General features: G+C 40.9%; 1 protein-coding gene across 4 annotated transcripts; it reads left to right on the plus strand.

Annotated features, from left to right (window-relative positions):
• The first annotated feature begins 3,678 nt into the window (after nt 1-3,678).
• Nucleotides 3,679-25,678, plus strand: KIF18B (kinesin family member 18B). Of its 4 annotated transcripts, none has more exons than XM_074261050.1 (16): nt 3,679-3,827; nt 10,442-10,771; nt 12,983-13,140; nt 13,970-14,074; nt 14,326-14,436; nt 14,537-14,734; nt 15,023-15,199; nt 15,526-15,600; nt 15,767-15,879; nt 16,300-16,423; nt 17,365-17,450; nt 20,437-20,633; nt 21,179-21,701; nt 24,393-24,482; nt 24,954-25,057; nt 25,315-25,678. In XM_074261050.1, exons 2-16 carry the CDS (start codon nt 10,450-10,452, stop codon nt 25,440-25,442), a joined length of 2,511 nt encoding a protein of 836 aa, XP_074117151.1. In that variant the 5' UTR covers nt 3,679-3,827; nt 10,442-10,449; the 3' UTR covers nt 25,443-25,678. The 4 variants fall into 4 exon arrangements, with proteins under 4 accessions (XP_074117151.1, XP_074117152.1, XP_074117150.1 ...); XM_074261051.1 differs by having other exon boundaries at nt 3,824-4,195; XM_074261049.1 differs by lacking the exon at nt 3,679-3,827 and adding an exon at nt 4,067-4,256.
• Nucleotides 25,679-25,719: the final 41 nt, after the last annotated feature.

The following is a 25,719-nucleotide window of genomic DNA, read 5'->3' on the forward strand; positions in this document are numbered from 1 at the left end:
AAGAGAAAGAAAGAGATCTAACCCAGATGTTTTGCCAGAAGCATCATATCTATGTGGGGTTGTAGAGCTAAAATAAAGAGAATTACAGATACTTTGATATAAATTCCCAGAGCAGAGAAGGTGTGTTATACTGGAAAATGAGTCAGTTGTAGAATGAGAGGGGCATATGGGAAAGGTTGAACAACTCTGTTTTCTCCATCCCACCAGTGCTACACCAGGAGCCTTCCAAGCTAGTGATTTTAGCAGTGGAGTTTTTTAAAAAAAATCTTTCTTACCTTGGTTGCATGATGATAATTCTAGGCGATAAGATTGGGAAGGTAGCAGCATGGCAAACCAGGGGATAGGATATTTATAGCAGGGAATTTTGGAGATGGCAACAAAAGACATTATCAGCTACTTATCTCTTCATTTATGCCTTTCTTCCTTTCTCTTCTGATGAACCCCCTTGCTTGATGGGGGCCTAGACCCTGATAGAGGAATTGGGAGTGTGGAACCTAGAATCTAAATTCTAACTTTGGGATAATCCACTCACAGATAATCCAGAACAATCTTGGCCTCTAGGAATCACTTCAGGAATTCTATTGGCAGACCCTAATTGCTTCTGATGAGAGTTGAATCCATAAATTAAGTCAAGGAACAGTTTCCTTGCTCTAGTCTCTATTCTTCCAGTGATTTCCCAAACTATATAACATTGCTTCCTTTAAAAAGCATTGCTTTATCTCCCCTTTTTCATAAATCACTTTGTACAAATTTTTTAGTTTATAAAGTATTTCAATAAAATAAAGAATTTATTATAATTTCTATGACAATCATAAATTTTCAATGTATTATAAAGTTAAATAACATATGGATCAGCAAGAGTCTTTACAAATAATGACCATATCATACTGGTAGGTCGATGGGTGAGCTTGTCTGGGAATATAAAGCTTTTCAAAATGTGGTCTCATTTCTATTTATAATCCTTTTTCACCCACTAATTAAGACTGATAGATTGTCTTAAAAAATGCTATAGCAGAAAAAAATTTTTATGAATAATAGAAAAAATACAGTTTTGTTTGATAAGTCAGAAATTCATTTATTTGACTGTAATGAAGATAATCAGGGCAGCCCACCTGATCAGCTGAACTGGGGTCTCTGCCCACAAGTCCACCCTGGATATTCTCAGTAAGATTTTCAGATTCAAATGCTTATTTCAATGTACTGTCACAGGATGAGTATAGAAACCATACTTCAACTGGAGTAGGGACAAATGCATTCCATTCATCAAATAAATTCCTTAAACTTAGAAATATATAGGCTTTTTAAATAAAATGAGAACTTTTTTTCCTGTACCATTCAAATGATTAATAAGCAGGTTTTTATTTTATTTCATTTAAAGGACATTTTTTAAAAATTGAGAAACTTTTAAAATATTATTTTATATATTTATTATAGTTCTAACTCTCCCCACAAATTTAATCACTTTATCTTTCTGGATACATTATAAATTTGGGGACTTTCCATTTATTTATTAGAATATTCAATTTTTCCAAAACATACAGAAAAACACAAGTTTCAGAAGGAAATATTTATTTGCTTTCTCTTTATTATTGTCAAATATAATAAAAATGGCAATTTCTTCTTTTAGCTTTAAACCCCTTGATGGATGCTAACATGAGAATTCTCAATCATCTCTAAGTCTTCTAGGCTTTGTCCCCATAGCATCATAAAGTTATTCAGAGACTTCTTTTTAATGAACTGTTTTCATAAACATTGATTTCTTTTATAACATCTTGAAAAACTCTACTAACTCTTCCCTTATATTTCTCAGTATAAATGATTGCTATGAAATACACAGAATGTCTAAGTTGTGAAAGGGCTGCATTTTAAGTTTGTGTTTGTAGACCTGTGTTTTGTCCTGAGATTGGATAGTTCAGTACAGTTCTACATTATATAAGTTTCATTAAAATTCAATTCAGTTGAAAATTTATATTGATGTGGAAGTACTATCAATAGGTTTGCAGAGTAATCAATCTTTGCTAGCACCAGTTTCAACAAAAGATCTCATGTGCAATTAAATGAACGCCTTTATTAACTGGAATCATTACTTCATCTGCTTCAACACAAACTAGGAAGATTTTAGTTTCTCACATAATTGATGGCAAAGATCTTCAGATACATCATATTATCTGAATTTAGAACCATCAAACTCCTTTTCAGATGATTCATCAAGCTGTTTAGACCACATTGATGGCCGGCGGTCACCCCACTCTTTCTTCCACCAAATGAGACTTTTTACACTTAACAATTATGTAAATAAATTTATGCCAGGCAAACAGTTCTTCTGATGCCATAGATATAGTTATGAAAAAAATGGGTTTTCTTTAGTATCTAATTCACTCTATAAAGAATGGTTTTGGTTGAATGATGAGATTGAAAGCCAAACTATAAAGCAGGGGGCCAGATGCAGCCGCTGAGGACGCTTAGGGGCCCGCCAGGTTATGGCAAATGGGCTGAGGGGCGGAGCCAGAGTGTGAGCTTTGTTTTTACTACAGTCCGGCCCTCCCACAGTCTGAGGGACCGGGAACTGGGCCCTATTTAAGAAGTGAGGACCACTGCAAGAGAATGTGTATATATCATATTTATACATACATATACATTTATATTATGGGTAGATTTGTGTCTAATGGTAACTTTTTCTCGGGCAAGATGGGAAGTGAGGGAGTAACAAATTTATAAGTACACAGCAGAGAACAAGAGAAAATTTAGAAGGGTAGCTTAGAAAACACTATGTTTTATTTATTACACTTTTAAAAAAAGTCTTCAGTGTGAAAAAGAATGTGAAATGAAATTTTTTTGAATCCTTTTATATTGAATATTGAATATATATTTTATACTGATTCCTTTTTTTGTTGTGCTATATACATGGTAATGCTCTTTTTTGTCTTTATGTATTTAAATTCAAAATTATAATCATTCAAAATAATAATAATAAAGATTTGCAAGCTAAGCTTCAGCAATATGTGAAGTGAGAATGAATAGAAGAGCGAGCTAGATTTTGGAGAGGCAGAGTGTTAGGGTTGGGGGATCCCCCAAATATATTAGGGTTCCGGTGTCATGGGTGTCCCGAAAGAATTTAGAAGCTTAGATAATTTCTAAAATGAAGAGGCAAAGTTTTATTATAAATGTAATATTATATATTACATTATATATAATATATATTATTATATATATTATATCATATATAATATAATAACATATAAAAACATATAATTATATTATATGTAATACATATATTATACATGATATATATATTATATATATATATTATATTATAAATGTAAACAATTAAAACAGGCTAAACTCCAAAAGAGAAAGGCAGCAAAGAGCAGTAAGCAGCCCATTTTTGACCATTTCTTTGAGCCTCCAAGGAACTTCTCTCAGAGTTTGGAAAATTTTTGCATCGTTCTCTGCGTGGTATTTGTCTCGGTCACGTTTCACAGACTACAACTCCCAGGAAATCTTAAAAAAAAAAAAAAATTGCGTATGCGCAGAGGAAAAAAAAGAGGCCTTGGCTTTAAGGACTCTTCTCCCATTGGTCTGAAATGGCCCAATCAGAGCTCTGAGAGGTAACCAATGAAAAGGACGAAAGCACCGGGCCGGGATGGTTTGAAAGAATTGGTCGAGAGCGGAAGTGGCTGTTGGCGCCGGGGCGGGGTGGGAGTTGGAAGTTGCGCGCGAGCTCTGGGACTAGTGGGGGGTGGGAAGGAGAAGAGGGGGAAGGGATCTCTCCGAGCCTGAGAGGGATCGGGAAAGCGGAGACCACCGCGGCGGGGGATAGACTAAGGGTAAGAAGGTCCTAACCTGCTCTGCAGGCCCTGGACCCGCTCGGCTCGGGATCCGGCCTGGAGAACTTGACAGATCCGGACTTTCCCTCCCCTCCCCTGACACCTGGAATGGGGAGGAAAGGCGGGGGAGGGGCGGTCCCTCCGGGGACATCTGCATGGAGGGCGCATCTCCCCTTCCCCCATAATTCTGGAACTTCTGGGTTCACATCTTGCTGTATGCTCTTAGGGGGCCTCTCAGAGCGTCAGTTTCTCCATCTGTAGAATGATGGCTAGCTGGCCTCCAAGCGCCGTCCCAGCTCCTAGTTTATGATCAGCCGTGATCTGGGCGAGGGTGGTTGGAACCAAGTCTTGCTCCTGGAAGCCTCGAGGTAGAAGTGAAACTGACGCTGCCCCGAGGAAACGCTGGAATGAAGTCCCATCTGGAGGGCTGTGACTCCTCAAATCAGCCAGCATTTATTAAACGCCTACTGTGTGCCAGGCTTTGGGGTTACAGAGACCAAACAAAGTTTCTGCTTCCAGGAGCTTTGTAGTCTGCAGGGAGAGAAAACAGGAACTTATAACAGTGTATGCAAAATAAACTCCCGCCTTCCACGGGAGCCTTTCTTGATCCCCCCTTATTGCTACTCTCTTTACTCTGTTGATTTTTGTATTTTTTGATGTAAATAAGTATGCTTCTTCATAGTTGTTTGTTTGTTGTTTCTCCCATTAGATTGTGAGCTCCTTCAGAGCCTGGGACTGTTGTTGGCCTTTCTCTGTATCCCCAGTCCTGGACACATAGTAGGCTCTTTTATTGATTGATTGATGGGGGGTGTGCCCTAAAGTGAAAGAAAGGGAATCGATCAAGAAATATTTATAATTACCTACTATGTGCTGGCCAGACAGATGCGGGGGATACAAGCGCAAAAAAATGAAACTACTCCTAAGGAACTTATATTCTAATAGGGGGGACAGCAAGCCTGCGTATAAAGCTATAAAGGATAAATGTAAAAGCACATGAAGTAATTAAAGAAGAGCTAGAAGGGAGGGAGGGACTCGAACATATTGAACATGTATTGGTCAACCTGCCATGGCGGGGAGGGGAAAATTGGAACAGAAGGTTTGGCAATTGTCAATGTTGTCAAATTACCCATGCATATATCTGGTAAATAAAAACTATTAAAATAGATTTTAAAAAAGGAAGAAGAAGAAGGCAGGGTGTGAGTAGATGAGTAGAGAAATCGAGAAAGGCTTCAAATAGAAGCCGGGGTTTGAGTTGAACTTTGAAGGATTCTGTGAACCTTGGACAGCCAGTACAAAGAGAATAGAGAAGGGAGATAAGGTAATACAGGAAGGACAAGGAGGAGGACATTTGGTTGGTCTGTGTTTTGAAGGTAAGTTGTAAAGGACTTTAAATACCAAACAAAGAAGTTTGTACTTGACCCCAGAAGCAATCGGGAGCCAGGGAGTTTATGGAGTAGGGGAGTGACAGATTTGTGACATTTAGGAATATGAATTTGGCCACTGGAGCAGTGGGCCTCAGACTTTTTAAATAGGGGCCAGGTCACTGCCCCTCAGGCGGGACTATAGTAAAAACAAAAACTCACACTGTCTCAGCCCATTTGCCATAACCGTCGGGCCACGGAAACGTCCTCAGACACATGTGGCGGGCTGGCCGGAGTTTGAGAACCCCTGATGGAGGATGGATTAGAATGGGGAGGTATCCTAAAGACAGGAAGGGACAGAAAGGCAACAATTTGGAGGTTATTGCTGTAGCCAGGTAAAAGGTGATGAGGCAGCTGGGGATGCTTCCCAGAGATGTTGTAGAGGAATGTTTTCAGAGACGTGATAATTGATTGGATATTTTTTTGGGGGGGGGATGCGTGTGTTTATTTTTGGAGGTAATTGGGGTTAAGTGACTTCTTCAAGATCACACAGCTAGTGTTAAGTGCCTGAGGCCGTTTTTGAACTCTGGTCCTCTTGACTGCAGGGATCCTCTGTGCCATCCAGCAGCCCTTGGATAGTTGGAGTGAGAGTTAAGGATAACTTTGAGGTCTCCTATCTGGATGACTAGAAATCTAGGGAAGAGAATGAGATAATGTACACAAACGTTTATAGAATTTGTTATAAAGAGGGGAGAGGCTGTACATCTTTTCTTCCAACTTTTAAAGGTACTGGGGGCAAAGTGCTTGATCCTTTTTTGTGACTAAGCTTCTTCACCTTGACCCCCTTTGTTTCCCCATTAGTATTGCTCTTTTTTCTTTTCTTTTCCCCTGAGGCTGGGGTTAAGTGACTTGCCCAGGGTCACACAGCCAGGAAGTGTTAAGTGTCTGAGATCAGATTTGAACTCGGGTCCTCCTGACTTCAGGGCTGGTGCTCTCCACTGCGCCACCTAGCTGCCCCATAGTATCTCTATAAATAGAGAGGCATGCTTTCATGACTCCCAAGTTGAGCAAGAATTGTTGTCAGTTTCCATTAGAACATTAAAGCTTCTTAGAGTCAGAAACCAAGCCCCTTATTCCCTCAGAAGAGGGCAAGTGACTTCTTCAAGGTCACTCAGTCAGTAGCAGAGCCAGGGTTCAAATTTGGGTTGTCTGACTCTAAATCTGGTGCTGTCCCCCCTGCCATGCCTGGAAAGGAAAAGAAATAAACTTTTGCATCAATTGAAGGGTTGGCAGAACTCATGATCCTGAAAATGACCTGTATCTGTGCCTTTCCTTCACTATCTCTGCCCCTCACTGAATTCTAAGTTTTAATGAGCTGCTCCAGGTTAGAAATGAGATGTGACTGTAGCATTTTCCCAGTGCTTTGGGCTCAGATATTCTTTCCAGCTTCAGATGAAAGCAGTCTTGGCAAACATACTCTCATTAATCTTTACAGTCCCCCTGGGGAAAGAGGGAGCAGCAGCTGTTTTCCCTGACTCTGGGAGAGGAAAACTGATGTCCCTGAGTGAGGTGGCTTGTCAGGACACCTCCCCCCCACTTCCCATCCCCAATTTAAATATAGATTAGGGATGAAGAAAGATATAGGCTTGTTGGCTATAACAACACAAATTGTCATACCCACGGCTCTGTCCCAAGGAGAGGAAAAATATCTCATTAAGCAAGCAGACTATTTCCTAGCCCTTCTGAAGGCAGTAAGAGGAGGACAGAGATAATAAAGGTTACCAAAACTCAGTTATTATAATTATTTTAATTCATTAAGTATGCAATTTGTTAACAGTCAGCGTATGTGGCCCGAGTGGCTGAGCTAGGCAGAGCTTAGCCCAGCCCAACTATGTATAGCTTCAGTGGTTCTCAGACCATTTGAGCCAGGCACATCCTTTCCAGTATACCATGTTATGGTAGGAAAGAAATGGAACTATATGAGTGAAAGAACATTCTTACATTCCTGTAGAGGGAAGGTGGTAGTTCAAGAGTGTTAATTAAGCTTAGCAGCCGATTTGCTAGGTAGAAAATTGAACTATACAAAAGGGTTACTGTTGCTAGGTATTGTCACCTTTATTTGGAGGAGGAAATGTTTAAAATCCAGACCTGTCTGATATCACAACCATGGTCAGGATGTATGTGGAATGCTGTGTTCAGTTCTGAGCAAAATTTTAGGAAAAAGATAGATTGAAGCATGTCCCGACGAGGATAACCAGGAGACAAGAAAACTGGAAAACAGGAGGATTGGTTGAAGGAACTGCACATGTTTAGCTTGGAAAAGAAAAGACTTAAAAGGAGGCATAGCAGCCATGTACATATATATGAAGGGTTGGGCAAGTGGACCAAGGATTAGACTTATTCTATTTGACCTGGAGGATAAAACCAGCTGCAGAGATGTATACTTCCTTGCAATTTAAGGAACAATGGCCCAGTCATTTGAGCTGTTCATACCCTAATGCTTGGCTGATGGTCAGGAAGTAGTGAGGTCCTTCTAAATGGAAGTATAAAAGCAGATCCTGGCTAATCTTTGTTAGAACTGTTGTAGAAAAGATTGGTAGCTATGAAAGAGTGTTCCATATCACTACTGATCAGAGAAATGCAAATTAAGACAACTCTGAGATACCACTACACACCTGTCAGATTGGCTAAGATGACAGCAACAAATAATGATGAATGTTGGAGGGGATGTGGGAAAACTGGGACTGATGCATTGTTGGTGGAGTTGTGAAAGAATCCAGCCATTCTGGAGAGCAATCTTGAACTATGCCCAAAAAGTTGACCCAGCAGTGCTACTACTGGGCTTATATCCCAGGGAAATACTAAAGAAGGGAAAGGGACCTGTATGTGCCAAAATGTTTGTGGCAGCTCTTTTTGTAGTGGCTAGAAACTGGAAAATGAAGGGATGCCGATCAATTAGAGAATGGTTGGGTAAATTATGGTATATGAAGGTTATGGAATATTATTGCTCTGTAAGAAATGACCAGTAGGAGGAATACAGAGAGGCCTGGAGAGACTTAAATCAACTGATGCTGAGTGAAATGAGGAGAACCAGAAGATCACTGTACACTTCAACAACAATACTGTATGAAGATGTATTCTGATGAAAGTGGATATCTTCAGCATAAAGAAGATCCAACTCCCTTCCAGTTGATCAATGATGGACAGAAACAACTACACCCAGAGAAGGAACACTGGGAAGTGAATGTAAATTGTTAGCACTACTGTCTTTCTACCCAGGTTACTTATACCTTTGGAATCCAATACTTAACGTGCAATAAGAAAATGGTATTTACACACATATATTATATCTAGGTTATATTGTAACACATGTAAAATGTCTGGGATTGCCTGTCATCTAGAAGAGGGAGTAGAGGGAAGGAGGGGAAAATTTGGAAAAATGAATACAAGGGATAATATTATAAAAAAAAATTACTCATGTATATATACAGTAAAAAAAAAAAGATTGGTAGCCTCATAAGTCCCTTCTAACTTTATAACCTTGTCTCTAGATTAACAGGTGAGCTTTAGGAATTAGCATCTCAATATAGGGAGAAGTTGGGTCCAAATCTCACTTGTTGACCTGAGCAACCTGAGTTCTCCCTATCTCTTTTTGTTGTTCAGAATTTTTTTTTAGTTGTATCCAACTTTTATGACCTCATTTGGGGTTTTCTTGACAAAGAAATAGAAGTAGTTTGCTATTTCCTTCTCCAGCTCATTGAAAATGGAAGCGAACAATCTTGTATAACTTGAGCGGGATCATATAGGTATTAAGTGTCTGATTTTGGATTTGAACTCTAAAAGATGACTTCTGACTCCAGACCTGGTACTCTGTTCACTGTGCCACCCAGCTGCCCCGCCTAGGTATCTATACAATAGGAAAAAACATTATAACACCTTAGAGCCAAACAGATTTTGGAATCTGGCCTTCTCATTGTAAAGATAAAGAAATTAAGGCCCAGGAAATTGAGTTACACAGCTTGTGATCAGCAGAGTTGAGACTAGACCTGATCCCTCTCCTGCTTCTAAGTCCCATATACTTTCTACTTCACAATATGGCCTCATTGTTTTTCAGAGATTTCACTGAGACATAGAGTCCAGAACCTCTCCCTCTCCCTTCCACCCACTGCCTCTCCCCATGCCCAATCAATGCTAAATTCTTTGAGGAAGCCCAGATTCTCCTTGAAGCTTTCATGTTGTCATCTTTATTTTCCAGGAGAGATGGAAAGCCTGGAAGGGAGAATATGGGGAAACAAAAGGATAAGTTCTTGAGGGATTTATAGTCATATTCAATTGTGCAGTTCTTCAAAAATGGGAGGGACCATTTTTTCAATTTATTTTTTTAGCTCCAAATTTAGCAAAGTGCTTTGCATGTAGCAGGCATTTAAATGCTTATTAGAGTGAATGGAATATTTGAGACTGTCTCATTTAATACTTTCTGTAGAGATGTTTACTAGGTGTTGTGGGGGCGGCAATCCAAGAGAAATAGAAAACATATTTCTTGTACAGTTTACAATTTAGCTAAACCTTACTTAGGAAATAGGTGGCTGTTGTGGGGTGGGCTGGCAGAGATAGGAATTCTTCCAGGGATTTGTTCCTGAGTGACACAAATAGATAATGAAGATAAGGCAACTGGATAGAGTGCAAAGAAATCAGAGTTGTAGTTTTAGCTCAGCAGCTACTGACTGTGTGACCCAGACAGCACATTCACAAAATTATTTAAGAATAACTCAAACCGACATACCAACAAGTATAAAATCATATAGTACAAAGTGAGTATTGAGCGCTAAACAGCTGCAGGATAAATGATTGATCCAAGTGGGGTTGAATTAGTCAGAATTTTTCCTTGAGGAGGCAAGTTTGAAGCCAGATTCTAAAGAGAGAAGAGTTCACCATGAAGAGGGAAAGGGCAATCCAACTAGAGGAATGGCATCTGGAGACATAAGGGGGGAAATAAACAAGCTATGTGTGGAGAATTGCAAACACATTGAGTAGGCCAGAGCCAAAGGGCCAGGTTAAGGTATCACAGAACTAAAACTGAAAAAAGTCAATAATTGGGAGAACTGGTGGGGGTTCCTGAATGATAAGCTCTTTAGAAGGAGGAGGGAGTAGAGCATTTTCCTGATTCATATCTGGAGATGTAATTTGATCACAAGATTTTAGATTTGGAGCTGGAAGGAACCTAATCTTTAACCTTCCTCTGTTTCTTTTTAGGCATTGTCATGGTAATGACAGAAGAGGACAGCACTGTAAGGGTAGTGGTTCGAGTAAGGCCCCCTACTCCAAAGGAATTGGAGAGCCATCGAAGGCCGGTGGTTCATGTGGTGGATGGGAGAATGCTAGTTTTTGACCCTGAGGAGCCAGATGGAGGTTTTCCTGGCCTGAAGTGGGGAGGCAATGTCCATGATGGTCCCAAGAAAAAGGGAAAAGATTTGAAGTTTGTCTTTGATCGGGTTTTTGCTGAGACAGCCACTCAACAAGAAGTGTTCCAGCACACCACCCACAGCATCCTAGATGGTGTCCTCCAGGGGTATAACTGCTCTGGTAAGGAGTCACCCAGGCAATATTATATATAGAGCCTAATAGTAGGTCCTGGTGAGAATACAGTAAAAGTGCATATAATTTTAATTATATTTATTTATCCACTTATTGAGAAGAAGGGATTGTTTCTGTTCATTAGAGCAGAAATCTTTAAAGTGGGGACTATGGCTTGACCCCGAGAGAGGTGGTATACGATTAACCAATCAAAGAGAAGATGGATTGCATTCTACCTTTCCAATGATAGCCCATACTGGACTTGTCTATGCCATCCTCTTTACCTATGATCACTGTATTCTCCTTTCTGCTGACTTCTGATAGCTATGACTGAGCATTCAAAGTCCCAACTGCAACCCTGACACCTATACCAGTTTTACAAGCAAAGTTTTCTGGGGAACATGGCTTTTCTTCCTCCATTATTCCCTCCAGTTCACCTCATATGATCCAGGTAATCCATGATAAGCAGGTGTATCTCATCAGACAGACACTGCATATTAAGGCAGAAGTCAGTAAGAGCCCTGCCTCCATCCATATTCATTTTTTTTGTGGGAGAGAAAGAGTCAGAATGAATAGACAAGAATAGATTGTGTTATGTGATAGTCAGCACTTAAATTAGCAGAGTGCTTGGCACATAGTTGTTCTTAATAAATGTTTATCGATTGATAAGCATCATAAGTCTCATTACATTATACTTTTCTCAAGTCTATTCTTCTGAACTTTCCTATTACTATTGAGGCACCGTCATTTTTCCAGGTGCCCAGGTTCATGGATCATAGATTTAGAGCTGAAAGAGATGTTGGAGGGCCATCCTTTCATTTTACAGATTAAGAAACAGAGCCCCAGTTTCAATAGACTTGTGATGGAAAGTTGCCATCCACATCTAGGGAGAGAACTGTGAAAATTGAATATGGATCAAAGCAAAGTATCTAAACCTTTTTCTTGGTTGTGAATTTTGTTTGCTTGTGGGTTTCTTTTTTCTTTTCTTATATATTTTTTTTCTTCTGACCTGGTTTTTTTTTTCTCAGCATGACAAATATGGAAATATGTTTAGAAAAATTGCACACATTTAATCTATATCAAATGGTTTGCTGTCCTAGGGAAGGGAGAGGAGGGAGAGAGAGAAAAAAATTTGGAACACAAAGTTTTGTGAAGGTGATATCTTTGCATATATTTGGAAAAAATAAAATACCACTTAAAAAACCAAATAAATAAATACATGCAGCTTCATTAAAAAAAAAAAGAAGAAGAAGAAGAAGCTCCTTAGGTTACAAAACTAGTAAGTTACAGATCTTGGACCTCTGTTTCATATCCAGGACACTTTCCACCAAACCTTACTGATTTGAAATGTTGGTGTCATTCTCAACTCTTCTTATTTACCCCACATCTCCAGGTACCAAATCTTATAATTTATACACCATGATATCTCTTGGTTCTCTCCTCTTTTCTCTACTCATAAAGTCACCACCCTTGTTCACACTTTCTTTCATCATCATCTCTCGTTGAAATGGCCTCCTTTTTCAGATTTCCTTATCTCAAGTCCTACCTCTCCACTTCATCTACCTAACTGCCAAAGTGATTTTTCTGACCATATCACTCTGCTACTCAAATTTGAATGGCTCCCTGTTAACTCTAGGATCAAATATTATACTTTTTAATGTTTCTATTTGTATAAGTTTTATATTGTAGATGATTATTTGTACAGAAATACATGCATGTGAGGTATAAATAAGCACATACACACATATTGGAGGTTCATGCTCAAAATTTGGAGATGACTGCCATGGAGTATGTTCATTTTTATCTGTTTGACAGGGATACTGAAAGTAGAAGCTTTTATTTTTTTTTTTGTTTTTCTTCCAACACAGAGCTTCAACAATCTGTATAGGTACTTTCTTTATGTTTCTGTCCAGTCTTATCTTTGGGGAACTTATAAGTTAGGGGGAAAGTTAAGAGGAAGAAGTGATAGGCAAGTTCAGTGATAATTGTAGCCTTACAGGGATAAACCTGTATGAATGTAACCAGGAAAATAGTAATCAGAGAAACTTTCCTAAAGTAGGGTGAGAATTAGAAAATAAGGGAAGGAGGCAAGAAAGGAATAGAAAGAAGAGATCTGAACAAGTATACTGGCATTTGGAAAGATTCAGAACACTGCACCCTTTCCTGTGGAAAGAATAGAGGAGGACTTACACTGCTGGCATCTCCTTTTACTCCCTGCAGTTTTTGCCTATGGGGCCACAGGAGCAGGGAAGACACACACCATGCTGGGAGGAGAGGGGGACCCTGGCATCATGTACCTGACCATGATGGAGCTTTATCAGCGTCTAGAGGCCCGCCGGCAGGAGAAACGCTATGAGGTTCTCATCAGTTACCAAGAGGTATGATAGCCTCACCCTATTACCCCCAAACTTTAGAGGAAAACTAGAGTTCTGAGTAGACCTTTCTGACCTTCCTAAATCAGGCTTTCCCCACCCCTATCTGGTAAGCTCTCCTACCTCACAACTAATTCTCAGTAGAGAGCTTGAGTGAGTAGGCAGTGGGAGAGGTGGACAGTGGTTGGGGCTGAGAGGCTTCAAAGGCAGATGGAGGCAGCCATGTGGGAAAAACTAAGTAAAAGCATACTTTAACATTTAAAGTCTCATCCATTTAATTCTGTCCCTCTAAGTTTCCTCCTGTGTTGTAGACATTTATCCAATTCCACCTCTTCTGAACAGTTGCACGGGTCTTTCTTTTTTCTCAAGAAAGAAGACAATCCTAGGTACCACGATAAATGCTTGTGCCTCCGAACAAGGACTTAAACATTTCCCCTGTCCTCTAATCACAAAGAGGCCAAGTGTAGGAGGCAGGAAATCAGAATTCAAGTTCTATCTCTGTCACTGCTTTTCTAGAGGACTTGAGCCAAGTTCTTTCTTTGGATCTCAATCTCAATTTTCTCCACTCTAGTGGTAACATTAGCTCACCTACTCCCCTCCATCCTCGTCTATCCTACAGATATATTAAACACAAAATCACAAAAATATCTAAAAAAAACTTGTTCAGAGATGGCTAAAATAATCCTTTTTAGCTCATTCTTAATGCTCAACCTAACAACTCAGGCAGAGACTTTCCTACCCCCTGATTCTAATTACTTGGTTGAACTATACACTTTACTAATCCTGATTTCCCAACCACTTTCACCACCAGTTCTTAGTCTTCTTTTCTTTTCAGGTGTACAATGAACAAATATATGATCTCCTAGATCCTAAGGGCCCCCTAGCTATCAGAGAAGACCCAGACAAGGGTGTTGTGGTTCCAGGACTCTCCTTCCATCAGGTTTGATATTGGGGACAAATGGGAAAAATCGGTCCCATCTTTCTTGGGAAAGCTTAACTTTTGCCTTTCCTGCTATGGACTAGTTAGAAGATTATCTGGGGGTACCATTAATTTCAAAAAAGGAAATAAGCCCAAGGAACATGCTGGTCAGGAAGGGTCCTGGGGCTAGTGAACTAGTCAAATATTGAGGTGGAGACCAGGGACCTGGTGGTGCCAATGTTGCAAGCCCTTTCTGAGTACGATTTCTTTAGCCAACCTCAGCTGAACAGCTTCTGGAAATGTTGAACAGAGGGAACCGGAATCGTACACAGCACCCCACCGATGCTAATGCCACATCCTCTCGTTCACATGCAGTTTTTCAGGTAAAGGCCTTGGGACTTGAGCAGGGATCTAACACATCCTTCTTTGCTTCCCTGCCTCCCTAGTTGTTCCACCTACCTCTTGTTTTGTTGACTTCTCTAGATCTATGTGAAGCAGCAGGATTGTGTTCCAGGACTGACCCAGACCTTTCAGGTTGCCAAGATGAGCCTGATTGATCTGGCAGGCTCAGAAAGGGCATCAAACACTCATGCCAGTGGGGAGCGGCTCCGGGAGGGTGCCAATATCAATCGCTCGCTCCTGGCTCTCATCAATGTACTCAATGCTTTGGCAGATGCAAAGGTAATCCCCAGGCACCATGTCCTTATGAGGTAAATGAATGTAAGAGCTGAATGTGGGAGGGTTTGGGTGGTGGGAGAGAGAGTTGGTGTCTGACTGAAAGCAGATTCACCTTTTCCTGGCTGCTTTCCCGCTGGGTTCGAGGCTTAGATAGAAGGAGGGAAAAGCTTCAGGTCTCCTATAATTTAGGCTTGAGCACTGATCTTTCTAAGGGCTGCTTCTTGGTCAGAATCAGAGACTTCTTTTAGCTTGGCTATCTAGAACACAATGTCTTCTCCTACATCCTTAAAGGGCCGAAAGTCCCATGTGCCATACCGTGACAGCAAGCTGACCCGTTTGCTAAAGGACTCAATAGGAGGGAACTGCCGGACAGTGATGATCGCTGCTGTCAGTCCCTCAGCTCTGGCCTATGAAGATACCTACAACACCCTCAAGTATGCTGACCGTGCCAAGGAGATCAAGCTCTCGGTGGGTACCTGCCCAGCAGACGGGGCAGGCAAAGGTCATTGTAGATAGAAGGGATTGGATTACAGAGAGACTGTGAATGAGGGTCCCAGTTAAAAGTGTCAGTGTGAAACAGGCCAAGGAAAGAAAAGGTGGACAAAGGGAGCTTAAAGCCTCATTAAAATAGAGTCTTCATCCTTATGGAGATCCCAGTGTAATGGGAAGTAGAATATATACCCAAGACATGGTGACAGAAACGCAAGAGAAAAATAATCAAACTGTGAGGTAGCTGGGAATGGGGGGAGGAGGAGACACTCTCCTGTATGTAACTACAGCATTCCTCTTTCCAGCTCAAGAGCAACGTGATTAGCTTGAACTGTCACATCAGCCAGTATGCTACCATCTGCCAGCAGCTTCAGGCTGAGGTAAAGATCTGGGGGCTTCAGGGCCCCTGGATCTGATGGGAGGGAGAGAGAATCCTTGCATGGATGAAGACCTGCTTTCCTTGCCCCCTCCTCTCTCTTCCCATGCTAAACTTATGCTTTCCAGCTGGATCTAGGTCTTTGATGGGTATGGGTGCTTGTGTTCTAGGTGGCTGTCCTTCGAGAGAAACTCCAGGTGTATGAAGCAGGAGCAAGGAGCACCCCACAAGAGCTCCCGGAGCTGCCCAAGCCATCTCTTTGCACTAGTCCTCTGCAGCCAGGGTAAGCATCCTCCCTTTCCAGTCCTTATCTAAGTTGGGAAGAGGGGAAGCATATTTCAAGTCCTTCTCCCCATTTTTTCTGGTATCAGTGCAAGAATACATGCTAGCAAAGGTAGTTAGGGAACTAGGATTCTATTTGTAGTTAAGGTTGCAGCCCAGACCTCAGTCCATCTAAATAGTTTTTTTTGCACACGCTGAACTTAAGATTTTAGGATTTTAATGTTCTTTGAATAAGAAAATAATCATCTTCTTTTTAGAAAACCATGGTTAATGCTCATTGGCTGATGAAGCTCTATCAGTGATCATTGTATGCTACCCTGGTACCAGGAAGCTTAGCTTTATCTCCTTTAAAGATTACTGTGTGTACATTCTCTGTTCTCTATCTTTCTTGCTTCTCATTTTAGCCTTTGTTTCCCCCTAGCCCCAGACTTCCTGACTCATCTTCATTGAGCCAACATTCTAGTCAGTCCTCCTCTCTAGAACTCTATTCAAACTCTGGAACTCCCCAAGAGAAGAATATGGAGACCCAAATGGAGGATAAAAAGGTAATGAAGCCCTTCATCATTTCTCAAACACAGGAACCAATGAATGGGAGGGATGAAAGCACCATAAAAAAGGTATTTCCGAAGCTGGGCTCAGAGAATTGAATGGCAGGTCAAATGCTTCTGAGAGACTGGGCAAGAGTCCTTCATCCTCTTCTTTGTTCTCAGGGGACAAGAGGATCCCTCAGGTCTAAAGTCCCTTTAATATAATTGCCTTAGAACAACCTTAGCTTATTTAAGGGCGTCTGGATCTCTCCACAGGGTAGAGGAGTAAGGCAAAGCTTCAGGTGCTGATTTTTCTATCTTAAGATAAATAGATACAAATATATATGTCAGCATCCTCACAAAAATAACCCAGGGGCCTGATTTTGTATAGTTCTAAGCTAACTATTCTATTAAAAGATTACATAGAACTCGGGGTACACATTGAAACAAAAGCTTCTTGGAATTGACCAATGGAGGAATTTGTTCTGCTTGACTAAGCAAGTTTTTAATAAGAGTTTTAGGTTTGTTCTTGTTTTTAGTGATAGAAGAGTGAGAAAATAGATTTTTTTAAATTGAAAAAATTTAATTTAAAAAAAAAAAGCTTTCAGAGACCTGAGACCCTATCCCCTTAGCATCTTACAGTATAAGGAGACACTAATATAGTCTTTTGCAAAGTGCTGACATGCAACAAAGCCAGGATGCTATATTTATATTATCTATAGATCAAGAGTAAATATATAACAGAGTAGTGATTAAAATGAGGAACTGAGGGACATTAAAAAATAATCTAGCTCAGTATCTAAATTGGGCTCTGATCAACCTAGAGCAGCTTAGAGGAAGGGAAGATGGGGGTGAGGGGAGAGTATTCAAGAATTGCTTGATTAATGGGTAAGAGACAACTTGAAGGGGAAAAGCATCATAGGCTCTCTGTGTCTGTATAATTGCTTGCCTTCCATCAGGTGCTGCAGCCTCCTATCTTGGCCCTAGAACCCAAGCCAGGACTGGATAGCCTCACACCAGAGGTGGACGAAGACAAGAGCAAGAGGTAGGTTTTTTTTAAAATTTATCCTAGAATTTAAAATGGGAGATATATAGGAAAGACTTGGCAGGATTCTGTTACAATCAACTCTGGATTAGCCTTGTTGTTAGTTATCTAAGGCAGGTCTTACTCCATTTCTTGTTGATATTATCACCTACTCTGTTTACGTCTCACATCTTTATTTATGTTCACTCTTCCACAAAGCCTGCAGCCCAGCAGGGCTGGGATGCAGGCTTTCATGTGCTGAAAGGAAAGGGCTTCTGTAATCTAAACAGTGCATTTTGTCTTTGTCCTCTAAGAAGGTGTGATCCAGAAAGATAGCAATTTTAGAGCAAGGAAACTTGTACTTAAGCCAATAATTAGCTTTTATTATTTCTTGGGGGGGAGGGGGTAAGAGGAAAATTGGGAGGGAGCAATTAAAGTTAAGTGATTAGCCCAGAGTCACACAGCTAGTAGTAAGTGTTTGAGACCCGATTTGAACTCAGATTCTCCTGACTCCAAGTACTGGGCTTTTTAGGCTGAGGAGTGATGCTGTTTATCTTCAACATGAAGTTGGAACAGATGGGTAACTTTTTAGTTCCCCTGGCCTTAGATCTTCACCCTGTGGCTTCATGATTGGATTTGGATTGATTTTGGACCCCCTAAATATCTGGAATATATATATTTAAGTATAAATACAAAAGCAGTACCAAATCAAAAAAGAATTTGAATTATTTATGCTGTGATTCTCTTTTGTAAGGATCATGGCTATGTGACTGTACTATTATTACTATTAGTATTTCTTTTCTGGTCTCCAGTGCATCAATCCTGTGCTACTTGGCTTCCTTGCTGCCAACCTCTCCCAAAATGCTTTACGCTTGGCAGTGTATTTAAAGCTTCCGGACAGAAGGCCCTGTTTAATTTTATTTCTTGTTGGGGAGTGTCTGTTCCCAAGTCAGCAAAAAACACTGCAGTCTGAATAATCAGCGGCTCATTATCTGTCTCCTGCTGTCAGCTCTGCAGGGCCTCAGGAGAGGGAGGGACATGTTGGCAAGATGCCTTCCTTGGCCTTCTTTCTCTGAGCCCCCACCCTTCTATGCTACATACAGAATGCCAAATTCTACCAATAGGATACTTTATCTAATTGATGTACTTTGGTAGGAACAGCCTTGAGTTCTAATTCTGTCTCTGGAACAAAGTTGCTGAGTGAACTATAATCATCACATCCTATCTTTAGGTCTTCTCCAGTATGTATCAGTTTCCTTATGTATAGAGAAAATAATCCTTGTCATAGCTACCTATAATAAGCTAAAAAGAGGATAAAATGAAATTATAGGTATACAAGCCTGTAGAAAGCAAAAGTTAGAGATCTTTAAGGGGAAGAGATTATTATAGTTTCTCAGTCAACCAATCAACAAGCACTTATTAAACATTTCCTGTATCCTGGGCACTGTGCTAGGTACTAGAGATACAAAGAAAAGGCCAAAATGTCCCCTCCTGAAGGGGCTTACATTTTAATGAAGAAGATGACATATATAAATCAGAAGAGAGGGAGAACCTGATGACATATATAAATCAGAAGAGAGGGAGAACCTGAAAAACTTTAAAAAATTTCAGTCATTTTGTTTTTAGGATATAAAATTATAATATTTCAGAGATGGAGAAGATTTTAAAAGGCCATCTAGTTTAATCCCTTTAACTTATAGGTGTAAAAGTTGCAATTTAAATGATGACAAAGCATGATTTGCTCAAAGTCACTCAGCTAGTTAGTTAGTGACAAGGTTGAGACTACTATCCTTTGCCCCTATACTCTTCCCACTATGCTGTGATTCCAAACTCCAGTTTATTCCAAATATTCTATAGCTCAGTAGATGCCATAAAGAGTTGCTATGTCCCACAAAGTCATCTCCTCTAATGGCCATCCTAAGGATGAGCATCTCCAAACTCAGCTATCCCTGCCCTTAGATACTAGATATTAGTCTATCCCAAGCACATACTTATACATGTTTGTGTTTTAAAGCAGTTTTACCTTCACAGTGATGTGTTCCATGAGCTGTCCCTGAACCATTTGATGTCAAAAGTGGTGTCTCAGAAAAGTAAAGTGTAACATGTGGAAATCATTTCTAGAAAAAAGATTTGCCACGGGTAGAATCCTATACAGTAAATTGAGAAGTCATAGTATGGCTATGTATCACTTTAAGGAAATTTGAAATTTCCTTTAAACAACTAAATCCTTTAATGTAGTGGCAATAAGATTTGCTTTAACCCGCTTGTATAAAACCATAACTGTTGCCTTTTCCATAAAGTGAGGCATACCTATATCTTTTTATCATGTGTAAAGCCCCATGATGAACAGTAGGAGTTAACTGCATTCTTTAGGAGTTCATAGGCTTGGTAAGGAAGGAACTGAGCCATAGCAAAGCAATGATCAAAATAATTGTTAGTCTAGGACAGGGCTTCTTAAACTTTTTCCACTTGTGACCCCTTTTTGCCCTAGAAATTTTTATGACCCTGGGTATGTAGGTATGTAAAGTAGGTATATAAGTCAAACATTTACTGATATAAATTATAATTTCACAACCTCCACATTCTGTTAGGGGACCCATAAGGGATCATGACCCCCAGTTTAGAAGCTAAGGTCTAGGACAGAAGTTCTCAAACTATGGCCCTCGGGCCAGATGTGGCTGCTGAGGACGTTTATGTGGCCTGCCAGGTTATGGCAAATGGGCTGAGGGGCAGAGACAGAGTGTGAGCTTTTGTTTTTACTATAGTCTGGCCCTCCAACAGTCTGAGGGACAGTGAACTGGCCCCCTATTTTAAAAGTTTGAGGACCACTAGTCTAGGAGATCAACATATGTAATCTTCTTGCCCTCATTGGGAATTCCTGGCCAGCAAGTAGAAAGCAGATGAATGGGATAGATCTGGGGTTTCTTTTTTTCATCAGTAACCTAGGTTAGGGTTGGCATGGAGTGGGAAGGGTGAGAATGATAGAACCCTTCCTTTTACCCCCCAGGCTAGCTCTGATGGTGCTGCACGTGGCCCAGCGACAATATTCTCTTCTCAAAGAAGCCAATCTCCTGACACCAGACATGGTCTTGGAGTTTGAAGCAGTGCAGCAGCTGGTTCAAGATGAGAAGATGGTGCCATGGCGGGATGAAGCTGATATTCCTGTCCCAGCTAGAGCGTCCCAGGAACAATCCCCAGAGTCAAGTGAGTATCATCTCAGAAATCCAGGCCTCTGCCTCACATTGTCTACAAAGAAGGATTCGCCTATGACGAATATGGAAATATATTTAGAAAAATTGCACATGATTAACCTAGATCAGATTGCTTGCTCTCTTGGCTGGGGTGCAAGGGGCAGGAAGGAGAGGGAGAAAAACTTGGAGTACAAACTTTTGCAAAGGTGAATGTTGAAAACTATCGTTGCATGTATTTGGAAAATAAAATACAATTAAAATAAGAAAGATTGGCTACCCTTCATGTGTGACCAAAGTGGCCTGAGTAACAAATGAAGGACTAGAGTAGAAGGCTGAGCCCTAGATTGGGGGAAATTAAAAATGTGGTTATGAGTTTAACTGTAGTCAAATGAAAGCATTTAGAAACATGCCCTGCCTGGGCCAAGAAGGATCTAAGTGTTGGCATAGAGGAGGCAAGACATTTAGATGTGCTCTTTGGGGTCTCTTGTGTTTCTCCCCTCATGCTCTTTGAACTCAGGTTTTGTTCTAACTCTGAATGTTTCTCTTTTCTACATCTAGCACCTTCAACATATTCTGGGCCAACAACACGAACCATGGCAAGACGTCGGAGTGGGCTTTTACCCATTCTGGGGCTCCCACCTTTTTCAACCCTCTCACCCCAAAGCTCTCAGGCTCCAAGAAAGAAGAGGAGGAGATCAGATGAGCCAAATTCACCTGAGCTGAACAACCATTCTTCCTCTAAACTGGAGCCCAAACGTCAAAGGAAGTCTTTGCCCCATGCAGGGAAAGGTTCTCTGCCTCAGGCAGGGCCTTCCTCAGGACTCAGCACCCCTAAGATGGAGGTTGCATCCACTACCTCCTTTCCCCACCTTTGCTCAGCTACTGTTGTCAAAAGCCGAGTGCCCTTGGGCCCATCCTCTGTGCAGAACTGCTCTACTCCTCTTAGCCTACCTACCCGAGACCTCAATGCCACTTTTGACCTATCTGAAGGAACCCTCTTGAAGCCTAGTGCCTCTGAGTTCCTCAGCTGGGAGAATGTCCCTGCTGCCTTGAACAAGATGGATAAACCCTTCATTCCTAGGTAGGCCTCTTTTCTTCCTGTCCCTTCTAACTACTATGCCAAAAGCACAAAGACTAGGGATGTTTAATGGGTAGAAAAGGAAAGGTTTAAACTCAAGGCACCAGGCGCAGAAGAACTTCATCCTCAGGCACTGAAAAACTTGATAAATATGTTTGTTGAGTGATTTTTGAAAGCTTATGGACAGAGGAAAGAAGCTCTACAAGACTAGTGAGAGCAAATGTACAAACTATGCAGACCAGCAAACTTGATTTAAATTCCTAGCAAAATTCTAGAATGTTTATTTAAAAGAATGGTTCGTAAACATCTAGAAAAGAAATCAGTAATCATGTGGAGCCTTCATCAACCATAGGTCTTGCCTAACTACTCTTATTTCCATTTTAGTTCAGGGATTCTAGGTTAATAGCTCAGAGGAATTCTTTTGGTACAGTTTTAAGGTTATAGAATAATATAGTAGGAGTATTTAAAACTGATTGAATAGGTGTAACTAGAGTAGTCATTAATGATTTGGCATTAACTTGGAGGGAGGTATCTAGTAGAGTGTTCCAAGGACTCCACTTGGCCTTATGGCATTCAACATAGCTGTCCAAGGGGTGTATAAAGACAGAGACGGCATGCTTATTAAATTTGTAGATGACACCAGCCTCAGAAGAATGGCTAGCTAACACTTTGAATGACAGTCATGATCCAAAAATATCTCCACAGTAGAACATTGGGCCAAAGCCACTAAGATGAAATTTAATGTCAGACTAAGTATAAAATATTAAACATTTGGTTTCAAAAAAATCAGCTTCAGTATGGGGCTAGCTTGGAATTTACTGGGAAGAGATCTGGAGTTATTGCAAGCTCATTAGGAATCAACATTGTGCTAACATTCCCAGAAAAAAACTGCTGTGGTTTTGGACTGCATTCAGAAAGTGGAAAACTAGTATTAGTACTAGCCATTTAATAGCAGAGCTGTTCTCCGTTCTGAGAAGGCCACAGTCAGTGTTTTCTGGATTCTAGGTGAATTATAGGAAAGATGTGAAAAACCTGGAGATCATTTGGAGGAAAGATGAGGCAAGGTGGGCAATAGTCTTGAGACAATATTATCTGGAGCATTTTATGGAACTGTTTAGCCTGGAAAATAAAGATTGCTTAAAAGCAGACATGGTAATTATGTTTAAGAATGTCATGTGAAAGGTGGATTTCACAGCTTCTATTGTTCCCAGTCTTAAAGTGCAAATTTAGGTTCAGTAAGTGGGAATTGTAGAGAGGCAGATTTCAGTTTGATGTAAAGAAAAACTTCCTCTAATAATCAGAACTATCCAAAAAATGAAATGGGCTTCCTTGGGAAGATCCTATTGGAGGTGGTCTTGCAAAGGAGGTACCACCAATTTGGCAGATCTGTGATAGAGTCTTGTTTAGCTGCACACTGGGCTAGAATGATGCCCTCTAGGATTACATCCAATTGTGAGATTCTGTGATTCTGCAATTGGAAGTAAGGAATAGGCTTATCTTGGAAATTTGCTGCCAAGTTTCTCTTTCATTCTGGTTTGTTCTGCTCCCCAGTCTTAGGACACGAGGGTATGCTGGAGGGATCAGTCTCCCTTGAGGCTTCTTTTCTATCAAGCAACAAGGCCGTTGCTGCTAGTGTCTCAAAGCCCTTGGCCAAAAACTAGTTTCTAATTATTCCCTTGGGTGACTTATGGAACCTCGATTTCGGAGGTGGAGGGGGGGGAAGAGGGGACAAGCTGGGGGAGCTGAAGCAGAATTCTGGAAGGAGAACTAAGAACACCAACGTGACCCTGTTAGCAGACTTTTGTAAAATTTTTGGAACCCAGCCAGAGCCTTCCATTAAACCTTGCCTATTTTTGACTCTAGCCAGCAGTAGTAGCTCACATTTCTGTGTCACTCTAAGGTGCTCTCCTTAAAACCCTGTGAGATAAATGGTGCAACCACAGTCAGCCATTTTTTACAGATAAGGGAATTGATATTCCTGAGGGTGAACATCCTCTCTAGGGTCTTGCAGCTGTCAGGACTTAAAATCAGATTTTCAAGTGCTCTTCCCAATATTCCATTCTCTGTTTCTCTCATGACCACAATTGCCATTTTTCTTTTCCACTTTCATCCCCCTATATACAAGCAAGGTGAGAGAAATTTCACACTCTCCAGCAATAGTTATTCAGCTGATTTTTTTTTTTCCAGTGGGAATGCAAGAGACATCCCCCAACACCCAAACAAATGGTGTTTGCTTAATCAGGGAACAGCACCCTGATCAACTTGGTTTCTGAGGTATCTCAAGACTATTGAACCTAGTAGAAAGTGACAGAATAATTTAGGGCCCTCAAACAGTGACAAGATTTTATCCTACCTCAGTACCCCAACCCCCAACTCTAACACTAATTCCATCCAGAAACTAACCTTGGAGATGGGCAAATGGAAAGGGGTTTTTTTGAACTCCAGTTCCTAGGACATGTCAGAAACTGACATCTGGATGTTCTCCCAGAAAGGGCCTGTCACTCAGCTGTCAGCAGAGGGATTAAAGGAAAAGAAAGGAATCATAGCATCTTAGTTGAAAGGGACCTTAGAGGTCATCTAGTCTCATCCCCTACCCAGTGAGTGCTAGGGCTAGGATGTGGAAAGAAGGAAAAATCCACCGAGTCCTTTATTTTCCTTTCTGACCTGAGGATCTTCACCTTCCTTTTCCCTTAGGGGGCCCATGCCACTATTCACCATGAAGGGCCCCAAGCCAGCATCTTCCGTTCATGGTGGCTCTGCTCGCAAGAAGAGACGTCCTTTGAGGTAAGGAGAAGGTAGAATCAGAATCCCAGTAACACTGTGCCTTGATGGTTCTGATACCTGAAATAAATTATGATTGAATTCTACCCCCTGGCATACCTTGTTTGGCTGACATCCAAGTTCCCATATATGGCACATGAAATTCTCCGTGCAAGTTCTCTGGGTCCATTACTTGTTCAGGCATTTCCCTGCAATTTGATGTTCAAACGATCATATTGCTGAGCATCAGTAATCTTCTGTCTGATTAGTCATTCTTCTTATGGGTAAGCCATTCCTGTTGAATCATAACTGAATCTAGTGACTGGACAATGTCACTACTTTTCTTACTGATTCTGGAAAGCTGCTGGTAGTATCCAGTTGCCCACCTCCTTTTTCAGGGCTGTGTTAAGCTAGAGTAATGTCTTGTGGGGATTTCCAGTCCCCACTTTAGTGGGAAGAGAATAGTATCTCTGACCTATTTCCTTTTTTCATCAGGTCCTCAGCTTCCTGTGCCTTGGCTGCACCCCAGGGCCGGAGTCGAATTGCCAGGCTCCACAATAGCACTCTGAAAAAGCCAGGAGGTACCCTCGCCATCTCAGGTAACTGTTGGAAGAGTGAGTGGGGAGATTTAACCAAGCCCAGGGAAGTAGTAGATGAAGGGTAGAAAAAGTCATTGAAAGACCTGCTCTTCATCTCTCAGTTCAATAAACAAGAATCTCCAAGTACTTAAAAGCACCTTAAGAAGAGATATGGTACACAAAAATGGAAGGGAAAGAGCAAGAGAGAGCCCAAAATGGAGGTCCTCTATACATTGTCTTTTATTTGTTTTTTATACATTCTCTTCTTTCTTCTCCAGAGCCTTCCTCCAGCCCTCGATGGATAGGCAGCCAGAAGAACAGGAAGGATACAGCACTAGGGTTTGGAGGAGCCTCACAGACTGGTATCAGGTCCAGCATAGGCAAATCCATCATCAAGGGGTTCTGAGAATGGGATGTGTCTTCTGTGCTTATCACTTTGGCTTTTTCTGCCCCGTGCTTGTCCTTGAATTCTGTACTTGATCAACTGAAGGTCAATTGACAGTACAGGTTCTCATCTAGCACACCTTAATTAATTGGCCCTGATTCCTTGAAACTGTCTTCTCTTCCTGTCCCATGCTCTTATTGTCATCAGTTTGTACTTAATATTTACAAATACATATATTAAAGTATTCTTCATTCTTATGTGCATATGTTCTCATTACTAAAGTAGACAGTAAATATAG

Source organism: Sminthopsis crassicaudata, chromosome 4 (genome assembly GCF_048593235.1).
Source record: "Sminthopsis crassicaudata isolate SCR6 chromosome 4, ASM4859323v1, whole genome shotgun sequence".
In the NCBI taxonomy this organism is placed as follows: Eukaryota; Metazoa; Chordata; class Mammalia; order Dasyuromorphia; family Dasyuridae; genus Sminthopsis; species Sminthopsis crassicaudata.